The sequence below is a fragment of the Taudactylus pleione genome, unplaced genomic scaffold (assembly GCF_031769625.1).
Source record: "Taudactylus pleione unplaced genomic scaffold, aTauple2 ptg000214l, whole genome shotgun sequence".
Taxonomy (NCBI): Eukaryota; Metazoa; Chordata; class Amphibia; order Anura; family Myobatrachidae; genus Taudactylus; species Taudactylus pleione.
In genome coordinates this window covers 14,795,330-14,821,557 of record NW_028284616.1, presented here as the reverse complement: position 1 = coordinate 14,821,557, position 26,228 = coordinate 14,795,330, and the positions used below count along the sequence as shown (strand labels likewise).

General features: G+C 44.1%; 1 protein-coding gene across 1 annotated transcript in view; it reads left to right on the top strand.

The window, feature by feature from the left end:
* The first annotated feature begins 859 nt into the window (after window positions 1–859).
* USE1 (unconventional SNARE in the ER 1) overlaps window positions 860–26,228 on the top strand; it is a 101,744-nt gene continuing 76,375 nt past the window's right edge. Inside the window, exons 1-3 of the mRNA XM_088478471.1 lie at window positions 860–1,086; window positions 3,666–3,715; window positions 19,660–19,738. Of these exons, the coding sequence (XP_088334597.1) occupies window positions 973–1,086; window positions 3,666–3,715; window positions 19,660–19,738 (243 nt within the window). The 5' untranslated portion in view covers window positions 860–972. The remainder of the gene's footprint in view (window positions 1,087–3,665; window positions 3,716–19,659; window positions 19,739–26,228) is intronic.

Genomic DNA, 26,228 nt, shown 5'->3' with positions numbered 1-26,228 from the left:
AAGGGGCAGTCATGTCGACACTGCAGGGAGGGGAGGGGGTGCGGCTGAAGTGGGCGATATGATTGTGAAGCGATGGTGGGGCCACAATGAAGGGATTCTGCGTGAATTGCGCCATTGGACGCATGGAGCACCCACGCTTCTGTGCGTCTGGGAGTGCCACCTGATTTTTGGGAGCCTCCCAGACAATACAGGAGAACATACAATTATGATTTCATTTTGGTTTCATTGTACGGTGCTGCGGACACCTTGTGGTACCTTATAAATAAAAGTAAATAAGCACTTACGATGTGCTTATCATGGGAATAAAGAGTAGAAAGTTTGGGTGAGTATACATTTTATTTATACATTTGTCCAGGTGTCCAAAACACAATAAATAGCAATATATGCATTTTGGGTTGATATAGCCTTTAAACTACTACCTCGTTATTAGAAAGAAAACTACATTTAACTATGTGCGGTTATACTGGTGGGGGCTTTACTGGCTGATCAGCAGCCCCCACCACAACGAACCATGTATGCCTACCCTCCAACATGACCCGTTACATTAGGTACAAAATGCTCTGTCCCTGGACTTTCCACCTAATTTATGATTGCAGTCACCTGTGTTGAGCTAAGGTAATTGATGAGACAGGTGGTTCACCACAGGTGGCTGCAATCATACAATAGGTGGGAAGTCCAGGAGCAGAGCATTTTGTACCTAATGGAACGGGTCATGTTGGAGGGTCTGTGTATGTAAAGTAAATGATATAGTACATTTATTATTCGTTTTCTGTTGTCATAGATTCCACGTTTTTGTAAAGAACAAAAAAATAGTTCCAAACAATTCCGTATAGTAAACGAAGGTCACCTGTTCCGTGCACATGTGATTTCCGCCTCCTCCAATATGGCGGCTGGATTAGGACGTGAGGTGGCGCTGAGTGAGTGTGTACATCCGGGCATAAGGACAACAACTGCAGCCTGAACCGCTTATACATGATTACACACATGGCGAAGTCTCGTTTGGAGCTGAATTTTGTGCGGTTACTGTCTCGGTGCGAGGCCATGGCCGGAGAGCGGAGAGAGGACGCGGAGTGGAGGCTGGAGAAGGTGAGGGGGGCTAGGATGATATTCCCAGGAGGGGTCTCGTCCCTTTCCTCCTACACCTCCTCCTGCATTCAGCCAGTCATTGTATAATAAAGTTAAATTTCCACCTAATTTAATATATTCCTTATGCCACCTTTTAGACCCTGAACTGCAGCCAGAACAAATGAAAACCGTTTTGTTTCCCAGAGATACAAGGCACATTTCATTCTTCAACCAAAGTCTAAGCCATCTTCCACTGATATTTGCCCACCCCTGGTCTAGGTGGTCCTCCCATAATACATTTAAGTTGTAGGCCTATTCTCTGCTCTTAAAACACAACACCACAATTCCAATTATTCCATTCCAAGCTATGTGCGGCTGCCACATCCCTCAATCACATTAGAATGTCATTGCTCATGTTACTGTGCACCTCTATGGGGGTGCCCTGTATAATTAACAAGGTTGCGATCAAAATATGATGCCGTTCTGAGTGTTCACACGCCATTTCAACGGCACAGTCCATAGCTCAGAGTTGAATAAAGTCCAAAGTGTGCAGAGATGCTAATAAAATCTTTAGGGCAGACTGTAGAAATACAGGGGTTTTACAAGATGTTTGTTTGTGGGGCTCTCCTAGCTGTAGGGTTTAAGACTTTAGCAAAGATGAATCTTAAAAAAGCTTAAATGTGTGATATTATTACTTGCTTGGATCTGGTGGGTATAACACAGATCTGTGCATGATTACTGCTAAGTGGAGTAACCTGACATTTGGAGCTGAATGAAGGATATAGATCTCCCTGCTTTTTATATGATGGAATTTAGACAAAGGAGTGCATGAAAAGGAGACAGAATGACACATTATACAGCATGTCCAGTGCTTCTGACTTGTTGCACTTCAGCCTGTCCTGTTCCTACAAGCACCATTTGAAATCGTGCACCAACAGCTGTCCCTCACTGCTAATGCTATTCAGGGAGCAGCGATGTTCCTCCCAACCTTGCCGCCCAATCAGGGCAAAGCTCAAATCGTGACAGTCCTGCTTAATTAAGGACAGTTAAAATTTTATACAACCATTTAAGTCAAGCGACTATACCAGACTCTCTTTAAGTAGTAAATTGTCATGGAGATAAGTGTACAAATAACGCAATATATTCTCGCTATCACACAATACTTTGTATCTAAACAGTTGTCATATATTTATTTATATATATATATATAATTAGTCTGCTTCTTCCTGCAGTCAGGGGGCGATACATTGTTAGTATCGGCGGCTGTCAGTGCTGGGCGCATGACAAAGTAGTATAGTTGTTGCTCTGTTCGGGCGACACTGGTATGTTGCATACAGATATACAAGTGGTGCATTTCAAATTAATAAGCACAGTCTCCTGGTGCGTCCTAGTCGCATAGCGAATTAGATGCATTTTCGGAAAAAAAAAAGGATACCTGGTGCTAGCAGAGTATCACGGGACCTGACACAACTCCTTTTTGTGATGGAATACTCCTTTAAAATGTTGAGAAGTAATTTTACACCACTAAAAAATGTAGCATGGCCACTTCCAGGCATCATTTTTATACTGCTGTAATGTTTTCCAGCCACTTGGTGGCAGTAAATCCATTGCAGAGATTCTCTTTCTTGATTCCCACTTATTTTAAAAGTTCGCTATAAAGAATATGTTCATCGACGTGAAAGTGGTAAATTACATTTTGGCATAGATTTGTTTCTATTTCATACTGTTACCATGAAGATATCTCAATGTGAGAGTAAATAAAATTCTATAATACTCCTTTATGAACTGGTTGACACACGGGACATTTACATACAGTCAAGTATGTACAATTTTTTTTTCTGGTGTCCAAGTGTTAAATACTGTAGCTTAATTGGTAGAAAATATACAGCACAAAAAATGTCACTACAGTAAACCATTCCTTCTGGAGTTTTTGAAAACTGCATCACGCATGTCCCGTGTGTCATACAGAGAATCACCCAACAGCAGAATTTGTGGGAACACTGCACATTTTGCTGCAAATTTGTCTGTCATGAACTTGTATACCTAGTTGCCTTTTATGCTCTACATAATTATTTATAGGATTATTGACTGAAATTAATATGCACATGGTTTAAGAAGATAAAAAAATGGTTTGGGTATGGGATCCAAGCGGTCGGCATGGCGCTGGTCAGAATACCGTCAATGGCATCCCGACAGTGAGAATCCCGACTCCAGCTTCCACAGGAGAAGTCTTTCACTCCTTTGACGGACTTTTACATAATGCCGGGGATGTAACTCACAGGGACAGCAGCGGTTTCCGAAACCGCTGTTCCTCCGAGTTCCCATTTGTTCACAGATGGGATATTTTCATTAAAAATGAAAATATCCCCTGCGATACGGATCCTTTATTGTGGCAATTATTAGTACATAGGCCCCTTAGTCATAGGCAATTTCTGAATACAAATGTGTGTGATACCCAGCATACTACTCGGGGAGGCGCACAATAAAATTCTATAATGAGATCCATAATGAAAGTTAATTTATTTGACCCCTATGAATGGTATATATAAATTGTCACCCAGGATTAGCAGTTGTTGATTTAACTTTTCACATTCTTGCAGTTTGTCGGGGCTTTGGAAGATATGCTTGCCTCACTTAAAAAAGATACCAGGTAGGTTTTAGCCTTCCACAAAGAATGAAGATGGTTGCATAGAAAAAACGGTATGCCACAACATGTAAACATAATTGCGAAATATCCATTTTTTATATTTGCTGTATATAGTAAGTATTCATAATTCTTATAGTTTCTTATAAACACCTATTATTTTCTATAACTGGAGAAGTGTTCAGCTCTACTAACTTATAATTGTGATCTAGAAGCTCATACAGTACATGGGAGATCATTTTTAGATTAAGCGCCTGGTTAGTGATTTTATCTTTTTTGAGGTCTATGTTCTACAATTTCTTTTAGTGAGTCTACAATAGGTTTTGACAGAGGGTTGGCTTGTTTAAACCAAATGCTTTTTAATAAAAACCAAAATGTTTTTTTTTTTTTTTTTTTTAATTATGCTGTGACTAGAGGCATGGCTCCTTCAATTAAAAAACAAAAAACAACAACAAAAAGACTATTATAAGTGAATCCCCCTGGTATTATTGCATTTCTTGTTGCTTGTTGACTTCATTTGAGTGAGATGAACCAATACAGTAAATTTACACACAAAATAGAGAAATAGGAGGGATGGGAGGGTGAACCAGATTAGAGAGGTACTAAATCTTCCTAGCATTCGCTAAGACTCCACAAACTCCTCCCCTAACAATCCTATAGGACAGGAGAAAACCACAACTAACATTCTCAATATTGAAGGGTAAACAGCTCCAACACATTAAAGAGGCAATACATATATAGGTTCTGTTAAGCATTTACTTTTACAATTACTGTATTATGACAGGAGAGTGATCCTGCCTGCTATTGAGAGTAGAGTTGTTAATTTTTTAAAAAAAATGGAGCTTATTTATTGGTAAGATGGACACCCAACAACAGTCTTCTAAACTCAAGTTATTTGAGACAAGCTGGTATTTATATAGGCGACTGACTTAATTCATAACTGCAAGTGCAGCACCTGTGAACCCTACCCCTTCCCCCCCCCCCTCTCTCTCCCCACTCCCCCTTTACCTTATTTTTCACCCCCAGTCATATGTACTTTTTATTATTGTATTTGTTTGATTATGTTGATACATCCTATTCATTTTTCATGGTTTTGACTTTGTAATTTCTCACTGCTACGTGAGGATACTTCGGGGGTACTTCAGTGTGCGCTGGGAGCTGTGTTATTCCTCATTGTATATCACTGTACTCCTTTATATAATAACAATATCACATATCAGTGTGCGCTGGGAGCTGTGTTATTCCTCATCGTATATCACTGTACAATTCCATCTCCTTTATATTATAACAGTACCACATATCGGTATGCGCTGGTAGCTGTATCATTCCTCATTGTATATCAGTGTACAGTTCCCTCCTAAAATAATACAAAATATTAGTGTGTGATGAGAACTGTTATACCCGTCCCATATATTAGTATACAGTCCCCTCTCCGCTATATAATAATATCACATATCAGTGTGCGCTGGGAGCTGTGTTATTCCTCATATATATCACTGTACAATTCCCTCTCCTTTATATAATAACAATACCACATATCGGTATGCGCTGGTAGCTGTATCATTCCTCATTGTATATCAGTGTACAGTTCCCTCTCCCTTCTAAAATGTTGAAGCTGGATTAGTGGCTGAGACGGAATCAGCATAAAAATTAGCGTGCACGACGCCATCTTGCGAATGGCAGCTAGACTCCATTTTAGAAACAAGAATCTGCAAGACTCCATTTTGCGACCAGCGCCATTTTGAGTTACAACTCACAAGCTAAGTACAGATGGCAATGTTTTTGATAATCTACCAAGGGCAACTGGAAGAACAGCCTCCTGAGAAAAAGTAAATAGAATAGACAATGCACCAGAATACTGTGAGTGTTTTACATACAAATTGGGAATCCCTGTATGTAGGCAAGTATAGTTGTGGCAATTGTAATATAACCCAGGCATTGATCTACACAATTGAATTTGTCTGAATCCTAAACAGGTTTTAGTCCCACACCCAGACAGAATGGCCCCAGCTTCACAGCTGGGGGTAACACATTTGCATTGCAGTTTGAAACTGTGAGTGAGGAATGAGATGTGTGTGTGTGTGTGTATGTATGTATGTATGTATGTATATATATATGTGTGTGTGTGTACATGTGTGTGTGTGTGTGTGTATATATATATATATATATATATATGTATATGTTAAGTCCATCATAGATAGAATCTCATGCATAAACACCGCACATTACGCACAGTTGAGCTGCTAACATGACGCTCAGTAGCGAATGCACAATATCCTGCATGCGAACGCTGTTTATTAGCTGCATGCGTGCACATCTGCCCCAAATCAGATAAACCTAACTAGCGTCTTTTCCCATATCCCTAATACTTACATAATGCACACTTACACAAAAGGTTCCATAGCTATAAAGTAAAAGATTCAAGTTTTATTCATTTATTACAAATGCTGTGAAATAAAGACTATTTTGGTATCTAAGGTTTAATACATAATAAGTAAGCCGTGTTTGATATACTGATCCGCACTTTATCCACAGCTCCCCGGTATCAACGGTGTGAAGATCGGAACATGCGTTCGCAACTTATGGACCGTAAAGACATAAAGAACCAAAATTTATTTTTGTGCATGCAGGGGAAATAGAGGAGGCAACAAGCTGTTAGAGGCTGTTCTGTGTCCATTTGAACCAACCTGTTAAATGCTCTGTAACAGATGCGTCCCCCTCGGGAACCAATGGCATCAGCAACAAGCCTTTCTATTGTGTCTATTTCTGGGGGGGTATAAATATGTGTGCTCTGATGCTGGGTTTCTAGTCTTCTTGCTGATTGACGGAGGTTATCTTGCTGATGCCGGGATCTGCTCCAGAGCGCCTGCGTATGTATAACTGTACTTGGGTCTGTATAATTTCTTTGTTCTAAATTGTACTTAGATCATAGCGTGTAACTGACTGTACTTTTACTTGAATAATACTTTGTGCTTTGGAACCACAGGTTCAAGGTCTGGAGTCTTTATTTAATGTATGAATGCGTACGCAAATTGCGTCAACCTTAGAGGTTTATAGGCAGGATATTAGAAGGTATAGGCAGGAGTGTATAGAGGTTAGAATCCAGAATCCTTAAAAATAATACAAAATATTAGTGTGCGCTGAGAACTGTTATACCCATCCCATATATTAGTATACAGTCCCCTCTCCTCTATATAATAATATCACATATCAGTGTGTGCCAGGAGCTGTGTTATTCCTCATCGAATATCGCTGTACAGTCCCCTCTTCACTATATAATAATACCACATAGTGTGCGCTGAGAGGTGTATTATTCCCTTCTCATATATCACTGCAGACCGCACTCCTCTGTATAATAGTACCACATATTAGTGTTGCTGGGAGCTGTATTATACTCTCCTCATATATTACTGTGTAGTCCCCTCTCCTGAAAATAATAATACAACATATAAGTGTGTGTTGGGAGGTGATGATTCAAACAGGCTCCCTTAACTGCATCAATCCCAGTCAGAGGGTCATTTGCCATTCTGCACTCCTTAATTATTGGAGCACAGTGAGCTAACCACTGCCGCCACGCAGTGTGACCAGGGCCAATTCTCGATCAAATAGAGTTTAAGCAAAAAGTCTCTTTAACGTTCCCCTTTAATTTTTTTTTTTTTTTTAAATCAACTTTTTTTTTTGTTTTAAATTAAAATAAACTTTACCTATATGGTAATTTCTCTGCAATGTATGAAGAAATTGATCCTTCCTGGCCAAACAGTATTCTCAGTCTGTATTCACTGTTCATGTAGATCGCAAGGTCCAGAAGCTGTCTGTCTGTGTAGGAATATAACCAATGTCATCATCATACAACAGTACGTCAACCAGACTCAAGCCTCCTGTGTCCCCTCCAGTCTCCTGTGTCCCCTCCAGCCTCCTGGGGTGTCACTTGAAGACCGACCCTTCCAATTTACCTTACAGCCTACCTGCTCCTCTTCCTTTCAGGTGATTCACTGTCCGGTCCTCCTGTTCCTGGCCTCGTCTTTGCTGGTGTTCCTGCTCCTCCAGGCTCTGCTCTTCTCAGACACAGCCACACAGTACGCACGGCATGACGTGATACGCATGTAAACAGGAGGCAGAGACAAATTCCTTCTTAATTAATCCTTGTATAGCAAACCCCTCCCTGAGTAGTTACATGTTACTCAAATATAAAGGGCTACCTCTGATTGCTACTCTATACAGTGGAGGGGGTCATTTAGCGCTCTATGGCAGCTTCTCCTTAGGACAACAACTACTTGGAACCCTGCACTCTGCATTAGGTAACATGGAAGATGGATATCAAGAAGGAATTTGCCAATGCAAAACTATATCATGAAGGCGAGAGACAGTTCAATGCAGTCTGGGCCTGATTCAGACCCGGTCGCAAGCGCCGAGCGCTCGCAACCGTGTCGATGTTTTGCCAGAGCGCATGCGCACGACGGAGCCGGCAAACCGTCGCTCCGGGTCTCGTACCAAAGGGGACGTGCTGTCGATGTTGAGTGACAGCACGCCCCCTTCGGTGGGCGGGCTGGGGGGTGGCTGCCCAGACGGAGGCATTCCCATGTGAACGCCTCTGTTTGGGGGCGGCCCCACCGACATCACGAGTGATGTCAGTGGGAGATATTTCGGCACTGTTAGAGCCGAAATCTCTCTGGGGTTCGCGGAAACGAGACCCTACCACAAGGGTCTTGTCGCAAGCCCGATGGTCGCGATGGTCTTGACCATCACGACCATCTTCCTGGCCGCTCGCTATAGCTGTGGGTGGTCACCCACAGCTATGCGAGAGGCCAGGAGGCCGCTCTAAAAAACAAAAGGCCGGCCCTGATTCAGAGCGAGCGCTCTGTCAGAGCGTCCGGCTCTGAATCAGGCCTCTTTTCCGTGGAAGCTTACAATTTAATGCTTCAGTTGAGGTAAGGATGTATACAAAATATGGTTTGATTGAAGCAACATTTTTGCATAGCTTGAATGCAGATATTGAAGGACAACTAGTTTACGGTAGTCTAGTTACTAGATGTTCAAATATGCAGGAAAGCTGCCAGACAAGGTTTTAAATAAATATAATTAGTTTCTGTAAATATGATAAAACTTAAGCAACACACAGGAGTTGTTTTTGGGACTATCGTATGACCTGTTCCGATACCAGTATCAGTCAACTGATTTCTGACCATTACACTGGAGTCCCAGGCTGCAGTAATATCAGTCTTTGTTATAATTGTTCCAGTGAGTCCAGTGTCAGCTTTTTATTAGTATCAGATCTCCTTGGGACAGTGGGCTTGATTCAGAACCGCTTGCTAGATGCGTTCGCATGCACCGAAAGTGTGTAAATCCTGCGATCGCACAGCAAGACATTAACACGCCCACTATGTCTTGGCGTGCGATCGCTGTGTGTATGCAGACTCCCACTAGCCTGTCTAAAGATGCCCACTTATACACGTCATCTCCAGGAAGTTATCAACCATCGGATTTGATCGCAGCACTTGTGGTTGAACATACCCTACCACAGCACTGCGAGTACATCAGTGTGAAATACAACTAAGTGACGTGTACTATGACGCTCTGTAATAATTATGCACGCCTCTGAAACGGCGTTAAGATGCTCAGACACTCTTGCTTTCACACCACCACTCCCCTGTTTACAGAAACCAACCCGTTACCACCCACAAACGGCTTGTCCTGTCACTCAGTCTAGCGAGCTGGCTATGCGCAGTGAGAGAACGATTCTTGATCGCATGGAATACTTTGAGCACTGCGATGCATGGGCACATTGCGAACATCGGCAGCTACGTGCGAATGCAGCCTAGAGAGCGGATCTGAATCGGGCCCAGTGTTCTAATGATGTGGGAGGCGCTTCTCTTCTCTAATAGTTTAATATTGAGTAATGCAGCGATTCCCAAAGTGTGCACCGCGGCTCCCAGGATTGCCACAGCGCTAATGCAGGTGTGCCGCGGATGGATGCTTTTTATAATAGTAGTAAGCTGGTCGGGCCTGCGCTGCCTCTCTAAGCAACCCGCAGCCATTTACACAGCACAGCCGGCCTCATGCTGTGCTGCTGGCTCTCACTACTTGTCACAGTCTGAGCCGTGCGGCCCTTCACCCTCCTACTCTTCCCGGACTCTCTTCTTCTCCTGCAGACTGCACCTCACATTGGGACTCCTGGACTCTCCTGTGCCTAGGTTAGTGACATTCTGTGACAGTGTGTCTGCAGTTTTGAGGTAGTGTAGTTATTATTAATTAAAATTAAATATATGTAATTTTTAATATTTCTCCTTTATCCACAGGGGACACTGAAGTCAAGACTGTTATTTTACATTACTACAACAGGCAGACAGTTCGCCCCTCCCTGTCTGCAACGGGAGAGCCGCTGGAGGGGCCCGTCGCCACTTCTTGAAGTGTGCGCGCTCGGGTCCCTGACATTCCACTATTCAGCCAACAGGCTGCTGTTATATTAGACAGGGGACACGCCGCAACTGCGTGCGACTGGGTCCGGGTCCCCCATGGTCCGGCGGCACGGCGGCTAAGTAGTCCCAGCCTTCCCCGCTAGCAGGGGAAGGACTGGGTTTTCCACAAGGCGCGGGTGATAGGAGCTGGCTCCGTACTCGGACATCTCTCAGGAGGCAGCCATTGCAGAGGGGATGAAGCTTCTTCCCCAGCCAGAGAAGAGCGCGCTGACTTCTCGCGCTCTGTTCTGCTGGGTGCATTGTCTACAGCTTAACTGGCCATCAGACACAGCACTGCAGCCTTCTGAGAGCACAGCAGCTCCCACAGAATCAGCCCCACCAATGCTGTTACATCCTGTCCTACAGGAGACAGAAGTTCTCACTGGGGACAGTGAGTTATATAAGGGGACTGTTTTTTGTTGGGGAGCCTCATTGGGGGATTTTGTGACTCTCCTCACTTTATATTGCTGTGCCTCTCTCCTTACAACTTGGGTTCTTTCTTTCCTTCAGTCTTCCGTATTCGAACCTTTGGAGACTGTTGACTTATGCTGGCCTTGGCATCAGACAGGAGAGTCTCAGGGCTTGGAGCCCTGTCATGCCGCTCTCCTTATCTAATTTTTCATGCAGATCGGGCAGTCCTCCGTGCTCGTCCTGCCTTCTTACCTAAGGTGGTTTCTTCTTTTCATCTGAACCAGCCTATTGTACTCCCCATGTTGCAGTGGGACCTTCCATCCTCTCGTTTTTTGGATGTGGTGCGTGCCTTGCGTATTTATGTCGACCGGACTACTTCATTGCTTTAGTCCGATTCCTTGTTTGTTCTGTATGAAGCGGGTAAACGAGGGTGGCCTGCTTCTAAACAGGTTCTGGCATGTTGGATACGTCTGGCTGTTCGTCAGGCTTATTTAGCATCTCGGTCCCCTCCTGTTTCCATTTCAACGCATTCTACGCGCTCTGTTGGGTCATCTTGGGCGGCTGCCCGAGGAATTTTTGTTTCTCAGCTCTGCCAAGCAGCCTCTTGGTCGGGGACTCGTACGTTTGTTTGGTTCTACTGGTTCGACACTTTTGCAGCTTCTGATGCTCAGTTTGGCCGTTCAGTTTTATAGGTGTCACAGCGTTCTCCCTCCCATCTTGGTGGCTTTGGGGATGTCTCCACAGTCTTGACTCCAGTGTCCCCTGTGGATGAAGGAGAAGACAGAATTTTGGTACTCACCGTTAAATCTGTTTCTCTGATTCCACAGGGGACACTGGACGCCCCCCTGTGCTGCTGTTATGATGTTTTGGTTGTGGTGTGACTGCTGTGTTTTTGCAGTTTGTTAGTGTTATTACTTTTTATTCTGCTTGTTCACATTTTTTCCTCCTTCTCTAATGGTTCTTCTCCGTCATCTCTCGGCTCTTTTCTATAACTGAAGAGGTGAGGGGGAGGAGCCAGTCTGCACCCGTCTATACCCCACAGTCTTGACACCAGTGTCCCCTGTGGAATCAGAGAAACAGATTTAACGGTGAGTACCAAATTCCTGTTTTATTTTACCCCTATTTTTTTTATTATGTTTTTTATTGGTAAATGAACTGTATATTTAGCACTGGTGTGGGGTGGAAGGATGTATTGCATACCACGGTAAATTATTTTTACATGGTTATAGATATTAAATGGAGAGAGAGGGCCTGATTAATCACGGATTGCAGCAGCGTACACATATAGGTCGATGGTGCGTACTGCACATGCGTATGCATCTCAGTGCATGAGATAGCTCTGCGGTCACCCATGCAGAAAGAAAACCATGCAGAGTGAGTGTCGGAACATCAGCGTTTGGAGGTGGTGACGTTGAAGTGATTGGAGAAACGCAGATGTGCCTGTCCATTTGAACGCCGTTGCATGGGCGTACATAAATTAGCCACTACGACGGCATGCGCTGCTTGTGTACTCACTGCGAGCAACGAGGTTAGCAATTTCTGGGTAATGTCAGAGCTGCTGTAACTCTGTGTAAGGGGCCGATGTTACCGATGCATTCGCAGGACTGCAAGGTATTACTGATGTGAGATAGCGGTAGTGGGCGTCTCTATGCTTGCTGTGCAACAGCTTTGCAATTGAATTTTTAGCATATTTTCACAGACCTCCGTGCGTAATTGCAGCTGTGATCGCAATAGCGATCCGTAGTGAATCAGGCCCGAAGTGCATAAGACTTACATACTTTTTTCTTATGCACTTTATTTTCAGTTAAAATATCTATGTAATAATATCATTACCATAGTCCTCAATACTGAGATGTGGTCATAATAACAACCGCTGGGATTCCGGCGCCAAAATCCCGTCAGCTTTCAGAATCCCGAAGGTAATTAGCGGGGTTAGGGGGAGGGTTAGGGTTAGGCACTAGAGGGGAGGGTCGGGTTTAGGTACTAAGGGGGGAGGGTTAAGGTAGGGAGAGGGGGAGCGTTAGGATGCCAACCAACAGGTGTCTGTACCCTAACCCTGTCGGAATGCAGTTGTCGAGATTCTGACCGCTGGGATCCCGTACCCAACCCATCAATACTACCTTTCATCCAACACCTGTGCTAAATATAGTCCGTTACAATGGGGGAGATGGAAGAAATGGTTGTAAGTGCCAAATGCGCTATAGCCAGCATTATTTGAAACTTAAACCAACATCTGTATGTATGAAAGCAGATAATGTAGATAAAAAAATCACTTTTCTCTGTTATCTGCAAACATCTAATAATTTTGATATCGCCATAGTATGGTGAAGGAAAATTATTCAGATGTTATTAAAAAAAAACGATAAGCGCACTTTTGTGGTTTCTCGTTTTTTCAGATGTCGGCAGGGGATATGTTCGGCATCCAGGTGGTCAGAATGCCAACACTTACATTACTGGAGCCAGGATCCCGACGCCAGCCAGAATCTCGATGTTGGCATCCCAACCGCCGGGATACCGATGTTAAGTAGCGGGGTTGGGGGGAGGCTTAGGCACTAGGGATAGGTTTATAGTCCAGGGAGGAGGAAGTTAGGTTTAGACACTAAGGGGGGAGTTTAGGGTCAGGCATCGGGTAGGGGTAGGGATAGGGTTAGCATACTGCCAACAAGTGTTGGGTATGCTAAACCTGTTGGAATTCTGACCGCCTGCATTCTGTACTAAACCCATCGGCAGGATTACCTCTTGCTTTTTGTTTTTAAATTTATTTATGTCATTCTTTATTATGGCTACTTAGTTGTTTGGATATAAAGTTAGGTATTTTCTTTTGGCCTAAGGGTGCTGTGAAAAACTGATGAGACACTAAGGACTATGGCCTCATTCAGAGCCGCTCGCTAGCGGCCGTACGCTCGTTCCGAGCGATGTTCGCACATCTGCGAATGCGTACGGTTTTTAGTACACATGCGCGAAGCAGTCAGTGCGGCCGAAAATCGTTTGTACGCTATATAGCGAGTGCCTGCTATTTTGAGTGACAGAATGAGGCGTATGTGGGTGGTAACAGGGGAAGGTGCTTGAAAACGGGGGAGTGGAATTCGAACGCAGGCGTGGTTAAAGGTCAAAACGGGCGTTTTAAGGGAGTGCATAATTAATACAGCAGCGTCATTGACCACGTCACTTGTTTTTTTTAACTCAGAACTGCTTGCAAAATAGCGGTTGAAAAAACCAACCACAAGAATAGCGAGCAGTTCATACGCTGTACGATGTACTCGATTAATCTAATAAATAGCGGACATGACGTATGGTGCGAGCGGCCCGGGGGCGTTTTTATCAAATAGACGAGCGTATGTTTTGCTCGCTCGTTCAGACTTAGAGGTGTGAACAGACTGCAATTTGCGAACGGATCATTTGAATAGCCACCCCTTGTTTTTGAACGAACGACCGCAAATAGCGAACGGCTCTGAATCAGGCCCTATGTCACACACAATGGATTTATCCGTCCCGCAAAAAAACTAAAAAAACATTTCTGTTGTTTCATTTCAGTGAAGTTACAAATATATCAGGACTTTCACACGGCACGGTCGCTTTGTTTACAGCCATGATAACCAATGACTAGGGGCCTCATTTAGAAACGAGTTTTATCATTCACAACGAGTAATAAAACTCGTTGCCTATTATAAATAGTGCTCCAGCCAATCAGCTCCCAACTGTCATTTTTCAAACAGATGACAGGTGGGAGCTGATTGGCTGGAGCACCATTATCATACGCAGTAAATTTTATCCCTCATTGTGAATGATAAAACTCGTCGATAAATGAGGCCCCAAGACGGCTGCCGTCCACGGTCTTCACTTTGACATATTGAAAAGAGGTTCAAATACACAGCAATAACATTACACACAGCACAAAAACGTTGCTTGCAAAAGGAACTGATCCACAGGAAAAACAACTGATGTTTTTTTTTCTGTCCGGACAATACTGTAGTGTGTGAAACTAGCCTAAGGGTGTCATGAAGTGAAAAGTTTGGGAACCACTGGAGTAATGTATTTTACCTTCAGATTTCAAATCTAACAACTTCTGTTTTTGGTTCTAATAGTTCTTTAAATGTGTGCAAATTACATACAACAATGTAAAACATTTTAAAACTTTGTAACTGTCACAATCCGTTACAAGGAATTCCTCAGTGGAGGATAGAGAGCCGGGGTGTTAGGATGGCTAGGAGACAGCTAGAGAAGTGACAGTACTAGATCCCACAATAAAGGTCAAACCCAGGTTTTGGCTATACCTAACCAGAGGCGCGGAGTCTAACCAAGTCGGTGGTGTTCACCAGTGACCCCTCCTATTGGGATTTGGGTTTCACCGCACCGACCGCACCGAGTGAGCAGGTCGCGGCCCTCTGGGAGTGACGAGGAGACCAGGGACTGACACTAGTATAATGAGTGGAATTATGTACTGGATATGCTCTATGAAGCGTTGCAGGATTCAGAGGCAAGATAAACCAGGAAATGGCACAGGAGACCCAGGCACAGACTAGTGGGAAGTGACGAGTAATAGTGGAAGGCCAGATACTGAATGCTTTGTGTAACTCGGAAGATCTGGACGCAGGGTAGTGTAAAGGAAGCTCAGTAATCCAGACACAGAGGGACAACAGGTATACAGTGAACCCAGATGCAGGGTAGTGTAAAGAGACGCTGTAGATCCAGTCACGGAATGGAGACACTGTGCAGGTAACTCAGACAGCGGGTTAGTGCATAGGCGCTCTGTAGATCCAGTCATGGAATACAAGTAACTGTGCAGGGAACTCAGACGCAGGTGAGTGAACTTGATACGCTGTAGAAACAATCGTGGGAATAACGGAAGGTGCCCCGTGAATCCAGACGCAGAGAACTGAAACTAGTGCTTGGGAATGGTATAGGAGGTCACACAGGAAACTTGGTAAATGAGCCAGAGCTGGGTAAACACAAGAGGATCAACTGAAGCAAAACTTGAGGTTAAACTGGAGTTTCAGCACAGAGCCAGATGCTGACATATACACAGGAGAATAAGATGCTGATTAGTGCTGGAGTCTCAGCACAGGGACAAGTATTGAAGAAATCACTGGCGAAGTCTGATCCTGGGAACCACTGGAAAGAGTCACTGAAGATAAACAGTATAAAGCTAGGTGCAAATCCAGACACTAGTATATAACACTGGTAGTAGACACAGTCACTGGAAAAGTGAAGTTGAGCAGCAGCTTCCTGTTCCTGGAGTCAGACTAAATACCCTTAGGTAGTTGATCATTGGATCAGAAGATCAGCTGAGTGACTGCAGGACTACCATTGGAAGAAACTAATCAGGTGACCCGGACCAACATGGCTGCACCCATGTCTGCCACCACGGGAACCAGGACGCATGCACGGAAGCCCTAGCAGACCCTGGGGAGAACACTCGCCTCCACTCCTGGCAACTGAACACCTAAGCCCAAGGACAACGGCGCGGAGGTGAGTAGTGGCCCATCTCAGGCTGCATCCTGACAATAACACTCCCAACATATTCACAATACTGTATCTTCATTAAAATGTAACGCAGGTGTCCTAAGGCGAGCTCATGGAGGACAGAAACCTCCCACGGTCATGGGCACTATAACTACATATTTGGAAATGGCTGGATCAGCTTTGGTGTGCTTGCTTGACATTGCAGTAATTCTAAAATGTCTAAAATAAGTTTCATAGAAAATTTATATTCCTTTTTCCATGTGTTTTTTTTCAAAATGTCTAATAAACTACCTAAAGAAAACTATATATATGATAAATAAGATTGGGTAGATCAAGAAGAATGTATAAGTATATTCTATAAAGAAGAAAATTGTTCTGGTCATTAACATTTAAAACCTGGTCTGTAAATGTGATTTTTCGCCATTTCCGTCAAATGCTACTAAATGTGTTGGGAATTGAACTTATATAATTAATAAAACAAGAGGCAACATTTGAGAAACAGGTGTGTTACCTGGTCACCTGTTACCTAGAAGAAAGCATGCAGTCCAAAACCTTTTTTTTAGACATTTATCAATAAAATAAGAACACTAGGCAAATTTTGTTAAGGTACCTTGACTTGCCACAAGCAAAAAGTACTCCAGAAAGTAAGTGCCCTGTCGATATACTGGCAAATCCTGCAAATAAAGTGTAATTAGCTGTGGCAAGTGGTGTTTGTCGGGAAGGGTGGTTCAAGGGGCACAAAGAGTCCACCATCTGGCGGTGGCCAATGGACAATCAGGAGATGTGTATGGAGGATGATCCTGTGTCTGATGAGCACTGTCCACTCTTCATTTTTTGGAGACATAAAGCCTCATTTAGGTTCAACAGCTGCACTAAGCTATAGCAACCTGATTCAGAGATGTTCATCCGAGGATGAACGCACATCTTTGATGGTTGTGTTCTGCGCATGTGCAGAGCGGGTCCTGTGATCTCGCTCGCAGACCCCAAAGCCTCTGGTGGCGTGCCTGGTCGCCGTTCCTGGAAATGGAGGCGTGTCGCCTCCATTTTCCGGGAGGGACGAGGCCAGGTTCTGTATCGGCGGACGCAGATTCCTGGCCTCTTACGTGACCAGGCATCGGCCACGCTGTGGGAACCTTCAGCTTCCACAGCCTGACCAAGGAGCAACGGTCGCGATGGTGATCCCAGCCTGTGATGTCGGTCACAGTGCTGGGATCAAAAATGCAGAAAGGAGGTGTCTGACACCTCCTTCTGCATCTGAGATGGACGGATTTGCACAGCTGCTTGTACGTGGCTCTGCATATCCGTCCATCTTTGAATCAGGCCTTAAAAGAATGCTGAACAACCTGAGCATTTTTGTGCATTTACTGTAAAGAAAGTAAATTAATCTTTGAGAAGTTTATTCTTAGTAACTTTTGTTAGCTAATTTCAAAGTTTTTCTTTGTGATGTAGGCCTTTGCTTGTGATAACGTATGCCTAATTAAGTTTCTTTTCAAACCATTTTGACCTATGTCTAGAAAGGCTGAGGAAAACAAAGTTACAACCCGATTCTAAACCTTACATACGCAGTTACATCCTCTGTGTCTACACTGTGTATTCAGTCTTTTTGTGATTATTTCAGCTCTTGTCGCATATAATGCCCCTTTTCAGCTCATAAACTGGATTTCATGTCTTCAAGTACAGTAAGAATATGCCCATTACATGCTCACTTGCACACGGGAACACATGCAGAGTCAGATTATACAGGATTACATTTGAGCACCTAGGATTTGTTGGAGAAAACTTACAAATGCCACCTTTATGGTTTTTATTCATGCTAGATAGCCTTCAATAAGCAAAACAAAAAGTTGTTAAGCATTGTCCTAGGTAAATTGGGGGGTGGGGGCAAGGGCTAACAAAAGACTATAGCCATTTATTGATGCCACAAGCAAAGATGGTCCTGTAAGGAAGAGCAATACAGTATGGCTGAGCACAGTTTGGCCACACAAAGTTGCAGGGATTTCATTTTTAACACTGTACATTTCCTTGCTGCAGTTGAATACCTGGTTTTACTAAATAATGTGATACAATAATTAGCTCTATCCCTACATGTACCTGAGAGGCATCCTGCCATTAGTTTTCAGATACTGTATGCATTTATCTACCTTGTATATCCCTGTTTTCCCCACTGTCCAGCACGGCTGCGGAGCACTGAGGAACCTTACAAATCTACAACAATATTAATAAGGATACTACAATCACTTTAATAGATCCAGTTATGAGCTTATAAAGAAGGTTCTTTGTGCAGAAAAAGCACACTGAACATTTTCCCACAAATCTTGTGGACAGTGATGTTTTAGAAATTCATATTTTACCTTTATGTCTCTCTGATTTTAAACAAAGTCCTAAAGATTAACACATATGTTGAAGTTTTCTCTTTGTAAATGCTCCATCGCATACTTATAGGGATTAATGATCTATATTGTATTCTCTTTTTTTGTCATGGTTACCCTTAGGGTTAACCATGACTAAACACCTATCAAAAGACTTTGAAATACTGAATCCATGATTAACGGTTTAGCACAAGTACCTCTCATGAAGCATCCAGACAGAAAGCTAGTAATCTGCTAGTCTGTATTACATGTGTTGTAGCTGTGAATCTTAAGGAAACATTATTTTGTTATATTTATTTTGGGAAATGCACAAATTCCGTTGTTTCATAAAACCATTTGTTATTGTTTGAATATGTACTTACAAATTACGCTACTGGAAGATCCTTCCTAAAAAACAGTTCATGGTGCCTTTTATGTATTATTTATACGTAAAAAAAAAATGCTTGTTTTTGGTGTCATAATAAATGTTTCCAAGAACCAGAAGCCTGCCTATTGTATGGATTACAGGAATAGTGGTAAAAATAGCATAATAAATGGTTTCCGGAGCAACAAGGGGGAAATATACAGCTTTCATATTGACGTATTTAAATACGTTTAAGGAATAGTTTCTGCTTCCTGCTTTTAATTTAATTAATTGTGAGGGTGGAGTAAACATGATTTTTCTGTAATATTATGTCAGTAGAGTGGAGTTGAAATGTTACTGTATCAATATCACATATTGCTAATATCTGCTTGTGGTATTGGTGTTACTTGATGGATATATCCTAAAATATGACAAAACTGGAAATATTAAGAACCCTTGCAAAAAAACAAAACATGAAAAACTCCCCCTGAAAATAGTGGCTAAAAGGTTATCATGGGTTGGGAAACAGGATACAGAATTTTGTATCAAAATAGTTCTACTTAATGTGGCTACAGACATCATATCCGAAATGGTGTTTGGATACTTTACGTCCTTACAAATTGTCTTAGAACAGGATTTCCCTTTGTCTGTTTATTCTCATGATACAAATGTGTCATGGTTACTAGAATGCCGTCTGCAGCTAAGTGACAAAACAAAAACTCTTTTCCAGCACAGTTTGGAACTTGCCAAAAAAATGCTTTCACCTTTTTTCCCCACTTTCTGTGCAAAGTGGGTTTTTGTTTGCTGAAAGCAAGTAGATCAATTTATAAAATAATGAAGATATGTAGCACAATAGCAATATTCCACCATATATTCCAAATAAGCCAAAAGTCTGTCTTTTCTCAACAGGAAACCTGCTCCAGAGCTAGTGATTGAGTATTCCAGAAAAGTGGATTTTCTAAAGGGACTGTTAGAAGCTGAAAAATTGGTAAGATTTAGTGTTTTGAGGAAAAAGGCTATGTGGAATTTGTTTTATCATTAAGAGACTGACATTGACATAGTGTTTTATCCTAAATAATTTACATGAAATAACTTAAGAATAATGTTCGTATGCTTAAATATGTTCATTGTGCCAAATAGAATGACTCGCCTGTTATAACACTGGTCTTTACAGACAGCAGTCGTGCCTACAAGGCATCGGTAGCTACTAAAATAACTATCCTGGAAACTTTGTTCTGTCTGATGATCCAGACAGAGGAATAGCATAACTAGTGACAGAGGGTATTGATGGCACATGTCAGGAGGATGCCTAGTTGTAGTCGCTCTTTTTGTTTAAGGCAGGGATGGGGAACCTTTTTTCTGCCTAGGGCCATTTTGATATATATAACATTACTCGCGGGCCCAATGCAGGCCACTCCCCCTCCGTGTGATGTCACACGGAGTGGGGCCACAATCACCAGTCACTACAGCAATGCCCGGAGCATCCTGAGGATGCTCCGGGGAGCTGTAAGGGCAGCGGTGTGACTGTCTGAAGCGTCCTAAGGACGCTCCAGGTGGCACTGCATAGATTCTGGCTGCAGAGTGACATTCTAGGTACCCTGCTAGCCAAATGAGGCTAGTAGAAAAAAGCTCAGAGGGCCAGACCAAACCCCCGAGCCTGAGGTTCCCCATCCCTGGTTTAAAGGAATGCATCTCAAGAACTGTTTTTGAGTCTGTAAGACCATTGGTATGTGAATGGTTTGATTGCAGCCTCCATCAATACAAACATATTAACTCTGTGGTAAAATCTCTTTAATAAAGTGTGGTGGCTGGCTCACATGGTTTGGAAAGAACAGGTGAGGGCTGGCTATAAAGAACAACACGGCAAACTACTTTTCTCCTACAGTAGCTCAAATGTTGTATGTAGCTACATAGTCCTTACATTATTGTCTCATTTGGGCCAACAAGGAGTCTAAGATGCCTTTTGACCCTTAATTGATCTGACAATTTGGAGTCGCGTTGGAGTATTTTGTAGCTCTGGTGGAACATACATTTATTTGCAGGAACAGTTGGAGAATAAGGTTGAGCTTCAGACATTCAAGTACATATGTCAGACTTTATCACAGCATGATGCTTATTGAGAGGTTTTTAAAACCTTTTTGGAAAGGGTAGGAAGACGTAATTACCATAGGTGCAAGGGGTGTAGCTGCTATGGAGCCCAGAACTGAGGGGAGCCCATTTTCCTTGTCAAGGTTACATGTGTTATATACATTTTTCACCAGTGGGGGAGTACATAGGGGCCCTTTTTATGGGGACTTCAAATTACTAACTCTCAAACTTACCAAGAATCGGGATTTGCTGAAATCGTGTTTTCCAGTGGTGTATGTGATCGAGATTTCTCTTCCGAGTTCCCCGAGTCTGACCGCAGCCAAACTCAGCCGAACAGGCAGACTGCACATATCAGTGAGATATGTGCCTGCTGCTTGTGTGTTCCAAAAAGTAATAAAGGACTAATGTAATAAAAAAAAAAGTAGTAGTGCCTACTGCCGTGCACTCACCCCATTCGAAAGCATTTACACATCGCATTCCTATCCCTCACATCCTTTGGCCTCTATTTATAAACTACTTAGAAATCACCTCTTTTCCACTAGGCCTAAATTCACGAAGGATTGGGAGGTTGATCTGCAGGGATTAGGGGGAGAGGATGGTTAGCCGGAAATATTCAGTAACACATTTTCTAGTTTTCTTAATATGTTGGTGATGGAGACACATTACAAAATGTTATCTCATTGGTACTATTGTCCTAGCTTATTAGCTAAAATGTATCCTGTGGTGTCTAATTCGTGCTGGAGATGTAATGAGGCTTTGGGTACTCCTTTGCATATGTGGTGGGAATGCTCCTTATTACGTCCCTTTTTGGATAAGGTAATAGAGACTGCAGGTGTTATTCTTTAGGAAGACCTGCCCTAGCTTCTAGCTCTTGAACCTCTTAAGAAAACCACAGGTGCTCTTTAAGAAAAATGTACTGCGTCATATGCTTAGTGCCTCAAAATCAGTCATCCCCGAGCATTGGAGGTCTGCTACAGTTCCTAACATGAATGAGTGGTGTGCTCGGCTTGACCATTATATGTCTATGGATGGCCTTATATTACCTTTATCACATAGTCATCAAGATTTCACAGCGATCTGGTACCCCTGGCTCCTTTATAAAGAATCTGATCACTACAAATTGCATTGTAGGGGGTTAGGGAAGTGAAGTGGAAGGAAGTTGAGGTCTTTCCTTGTAGGCAGTGCGAAACGTTGTGACAGACGTCTTTTCTATTAGTGTAGTGTTGATGTGTATTTTCCTTCCATGGCAGTGAGGTTCTTTATTTCTTTCCTTTTTTTTTTCCTTTTCTTTTCCTTTTATTAGTTTTCTTTCCTTTTCATTATGATTAAGTTCTTAATTTTCTGTTGTCAAACATACTTACTATGTGATGCTTATTTGAAGACTGTGAACCAATACTTTCTACTGTTCTTTTGATATCATGCTCTTTGTATTTAGTGTGTTTTTGATGTTTTAGTATTGGATAAGACATTCTCAAATGTTTTTCTTGGTTTCCAATAAATGTAAATTGCAAAAAAAAAAAAAGTACAGTTCCCCCCAAAAAAAACATAACCAGCCCCGGGCTCCTGAGCCAGTCCTGGTTCTAAGAATACCGGGGGGAAAATGAGTAGGGTTCCCTGTATTTTATGAACCAGCACTGGGCTCCCAGAGCCAGTCCTGGTTTTAAAAATAGGGGGAAAAAATGGCGTGGAAAAATAAAACATTAACCCCAACAGGAAAAAATAAAACACATTGACCCCCAAAGGAATAGAATACAATACATTGGCCTCCACAGGAAAATAATAAAACCTATTGGCCACCACGGGGAAAAAAATTAAATGTACATAATTGCTGTAGTCCCCCACAGAAGTCTGACCTTTCTGCCGTGTATGTATGCGTATTTGGCTGTTTAGCTCCTGGCACAAGAGCTGTAGTTTGTTGTGATTACTGCGGTGCCTGGGGCTGGGGGTGGTGTGATGGTCAGTTTATGTCCCTGGGGAGATGGGGAGGTAGTGTGGGTAGTGTAAGTTTCAGAAGCGGAGGGGAGGTAGTGTGGTTACTCTATATCCCCAGGCTGGCGTGTGAACTGTATGTCTCAGGCAGGGGCGGATTGGGATGGAAAACAAGCCTGCAAAATTTCTGGTCGCAGCCCAAATGGGGCTGGGTCTGTTGAGGGGGTGGCGTCTGTGAAGGGGGGCAGGATACTCCCTCCTCGTAGGGCCTGAATCTGAGTCGTAAGCATTTGTGTCCTTCCTTGTGTTTTTTTTTATACAGTTGCATCTGCGACTTTATGCTATTGCTGCTACAATGCCCTTGCCTGGTGTACATTTGTGCATCTCAATGTGCAAGGACCGAGACGACTGCTGTCAGTGTCAACAGAAGCTGCAGTCGTGCTTTGTGTGTCTTTTGACGCCAATATCAGTCGTACTATTAAATTGCCCCATGCTAGGTGCAGATCGTGTGAGTATGGCCTCTAATCGTCTCTGTATGCTACCACTTTCAGCAACACCCCGTGTTACTCAAATGACACTCCCATATTACCCGGCATCTGCTGGGTCAAGCTTAGCCAGCTGCCACCCACATCTCACCAGCCACGTCCGAGCCCAATCCCCGCCCCCTCCCTCCAACACTCCGCACCAGATCACAGTCACACTGCACCAGCACCAACAGGGTCACACTGCACTGCTCCAGCACACACAGGGTCACACTTCACTGCTCCAGCGCACAGGGTTACACCATACAGTTGCAGCACATACGGGATTACACTGTACAGTAACAGCACAAACAGGGTTACACCATACAGTGGCAGCAAACACAGGATTACACTGCACAGTAACAGCGCACACAGGGTTACACCGCACTGGTCCAGCACACACAGAATCACACAACACTGCTACAACACACATACAGGATCACACCACACTGCGCTAGCAGATACAGGGTTCCTCTGCACTGCTTACTACAGTCTTCAGAAAGAGAATGTTAGAGGGCAGAGAGACAGAGTGAGAGAGGACATAGATAGAGGAGAAAGATACAGACAGAGGGAAGAGACTTAGCCATGCTCTGCCGTATCACTCGGGCTATGCTGGTGATGGGCTAAGGGAACCTTAAAGTTCTAGCCAGTAGCTGGGGTGGGTACAGGTCCCCTTGCAGTGAACCCACCCCATGCATACTGTACAAATATAAGGGTATTGCAGGGCTTTGCTATAATGCACGCATTGCACAGCATGCATGACACCCCCAGAGGTGAGGAGGGTGCATCCCCATTTTACTCTGCACACACATCTATAGAGGTGCTGTCCCACCACCTGCAAGCAGTCTGGAAGCCGACGGACGTAATACCGACCGCCGGCTTCCTGACTGTCTAATCCCGGCAAGGCACTAATGACAGGCGTCGAAATCCCGATGTCTGTCATTAGACCTACAGCTGGAGGGGGGTGGAGGGTTAGGTTAGGGGTTCCCGGGGGGGACTTAGGCTTAGGCACCCCCACGGGAGGTTAGGTTTAGGCTAGGGGAAGGGGGCTTAGGGTTAGGCACCCCCGGGGGGGAGGTTAGGGTTAGGCACCGAGTTTAGGCTGCGGGGAAGGTGGGGTTAGGCACTCCTAAGGGAGGGTTAGGGTTAGGGGGTAGAATTAGGTTAGTCAATACTTACCTTTTGACGATCAGGATTTTCACCCCTGCCGGGCTGCCACTGTCGGGATTTGAACCGCCGGCCATGCGGCCGGTGGTAAATCATTCTGTTTCCCCACCAGCCATGTGCACTTAGCCCCGTCCACGACCACCGACCTACCTGGGGTGTCTTATCCCTCCATCTCCTGCCTGTGTCCCTTTCTGTCCTCTGTGTGTGACGTGTCCCCGGTCCCAATCCCGGACCCTTACTACTCAGGACCTTCTGCGTGAGTGAAGGCCACTGATGGGACAATGGGACCGGCCCAGCGGGAACCGGCCCGATGTCCCACGAGCCAATCCGCCTCTGATCTCAGGGGGTAGGGAGGGGAATTTATGTCACTGGGGCTGGGAGGGGGAAGTAGGGTGGGCAGTGTATGTCGCTGGGGCTTGGGAGGTACTGTGTCTAGGGGGCTGTGGGGTAGGGTGGGGAGTGTATGTCCCTGGGGCTGGGGGTAGTTTAGGTATATGGGGACTATAGATGCAGCAGAAGGTGAAAGATTTAGCAGAGGAGGATAATGTGTAGCAGAGCAGGACAGAGCTGAGTTGAGTGTGTTGTAATCACATTTACTAAAGTGGTCCTGAGCAGAAAGCTTACATAAAAAGGGCTGTGCATATCAGATCGTCTACTGTGTAGCGAGATCGGCAGCTTCACTCAGTTTTTCCCTGACAGTGCCTGTTACAGTATCTGCCAGTTCTTAGGAATTGCCGGGTCCCGGAGCATGCTGGGAAATGGAGTTTCACAAACCACAGACTAGCACCCCATGGATTGAAAAGGACACTACAACTCCCATGAGGCACCGTGCATTTGCTGAGCCAGGCATGCAGCAGCGTGCTGTCCACATGAAATGGTAATGGGGAGCTGTCTCCAGTGCTACCCCGAAGTTCTGCTCCCAGAGCTAGCCAGAGCAGATTACAGCTTCCAGTTTGCCGGCAGTTTAGCAGCCGGACCGGACGATTTATAAATTAGTCATAGTGAGCCACCCCGGAAGAGGTAAGAATGGGGCCAACCCAGCGGGAACTCTCCCGCTTTCCCAGCGGCCCAATTCCGCCCCTGCCTACACCTGACAGGCATTTCAAACCACTGTCACTTTGATCTAGTACAGTTTACTAATAAAGGCAGTATGGACATATGGTTTGTGTTAATTTGTGTCCGTTTCAATATGTTTTTTCCACAGCTATTTTTAAATTGAAGTTTATTGCTCCTCCAACCAGCATAACAGAGTAGGAAATAATCTGGCCCACAAATATGAAAATTCTATTGTGGGAATATAACTTAGTTACTTGACCCTTATAAAATGATACAACAATGTTGGCCAAAATATAATTTTCTAATTATTAATGCACTCTTAACAGTCTGGGATGCAGCTCGCTCAGGGAACACCTTAACCACCTGCCTGGCACGGTCGTATCAGACACGACCATACCAGACTGGGCTTTCTACTTCAGGGTCCATAGGGGGTCCACAGGGTTGACCTTGGGGGTTATAGCTGAATCAGGATCCATGGGCACCACACAGTTAAGCTTTTAGCTTCCAGGATGCACTTGGGTCCTCCCCTATACCCCGCCCCCGAGCCACAGGCACCTCAGTGTAAGTTGGTGCCCGGCCGGAGTCGGTCACCGCGCAGGGGGGCTGCAGGAGCAGCCCCCAGAAGCTTTTTATTTTAAATTAGATTTTATTTATTTGAATCTTTTTACTACAGACGGCAGCGAAGGGCTGTCTATACAGACGCCCACGCTGCCGCTC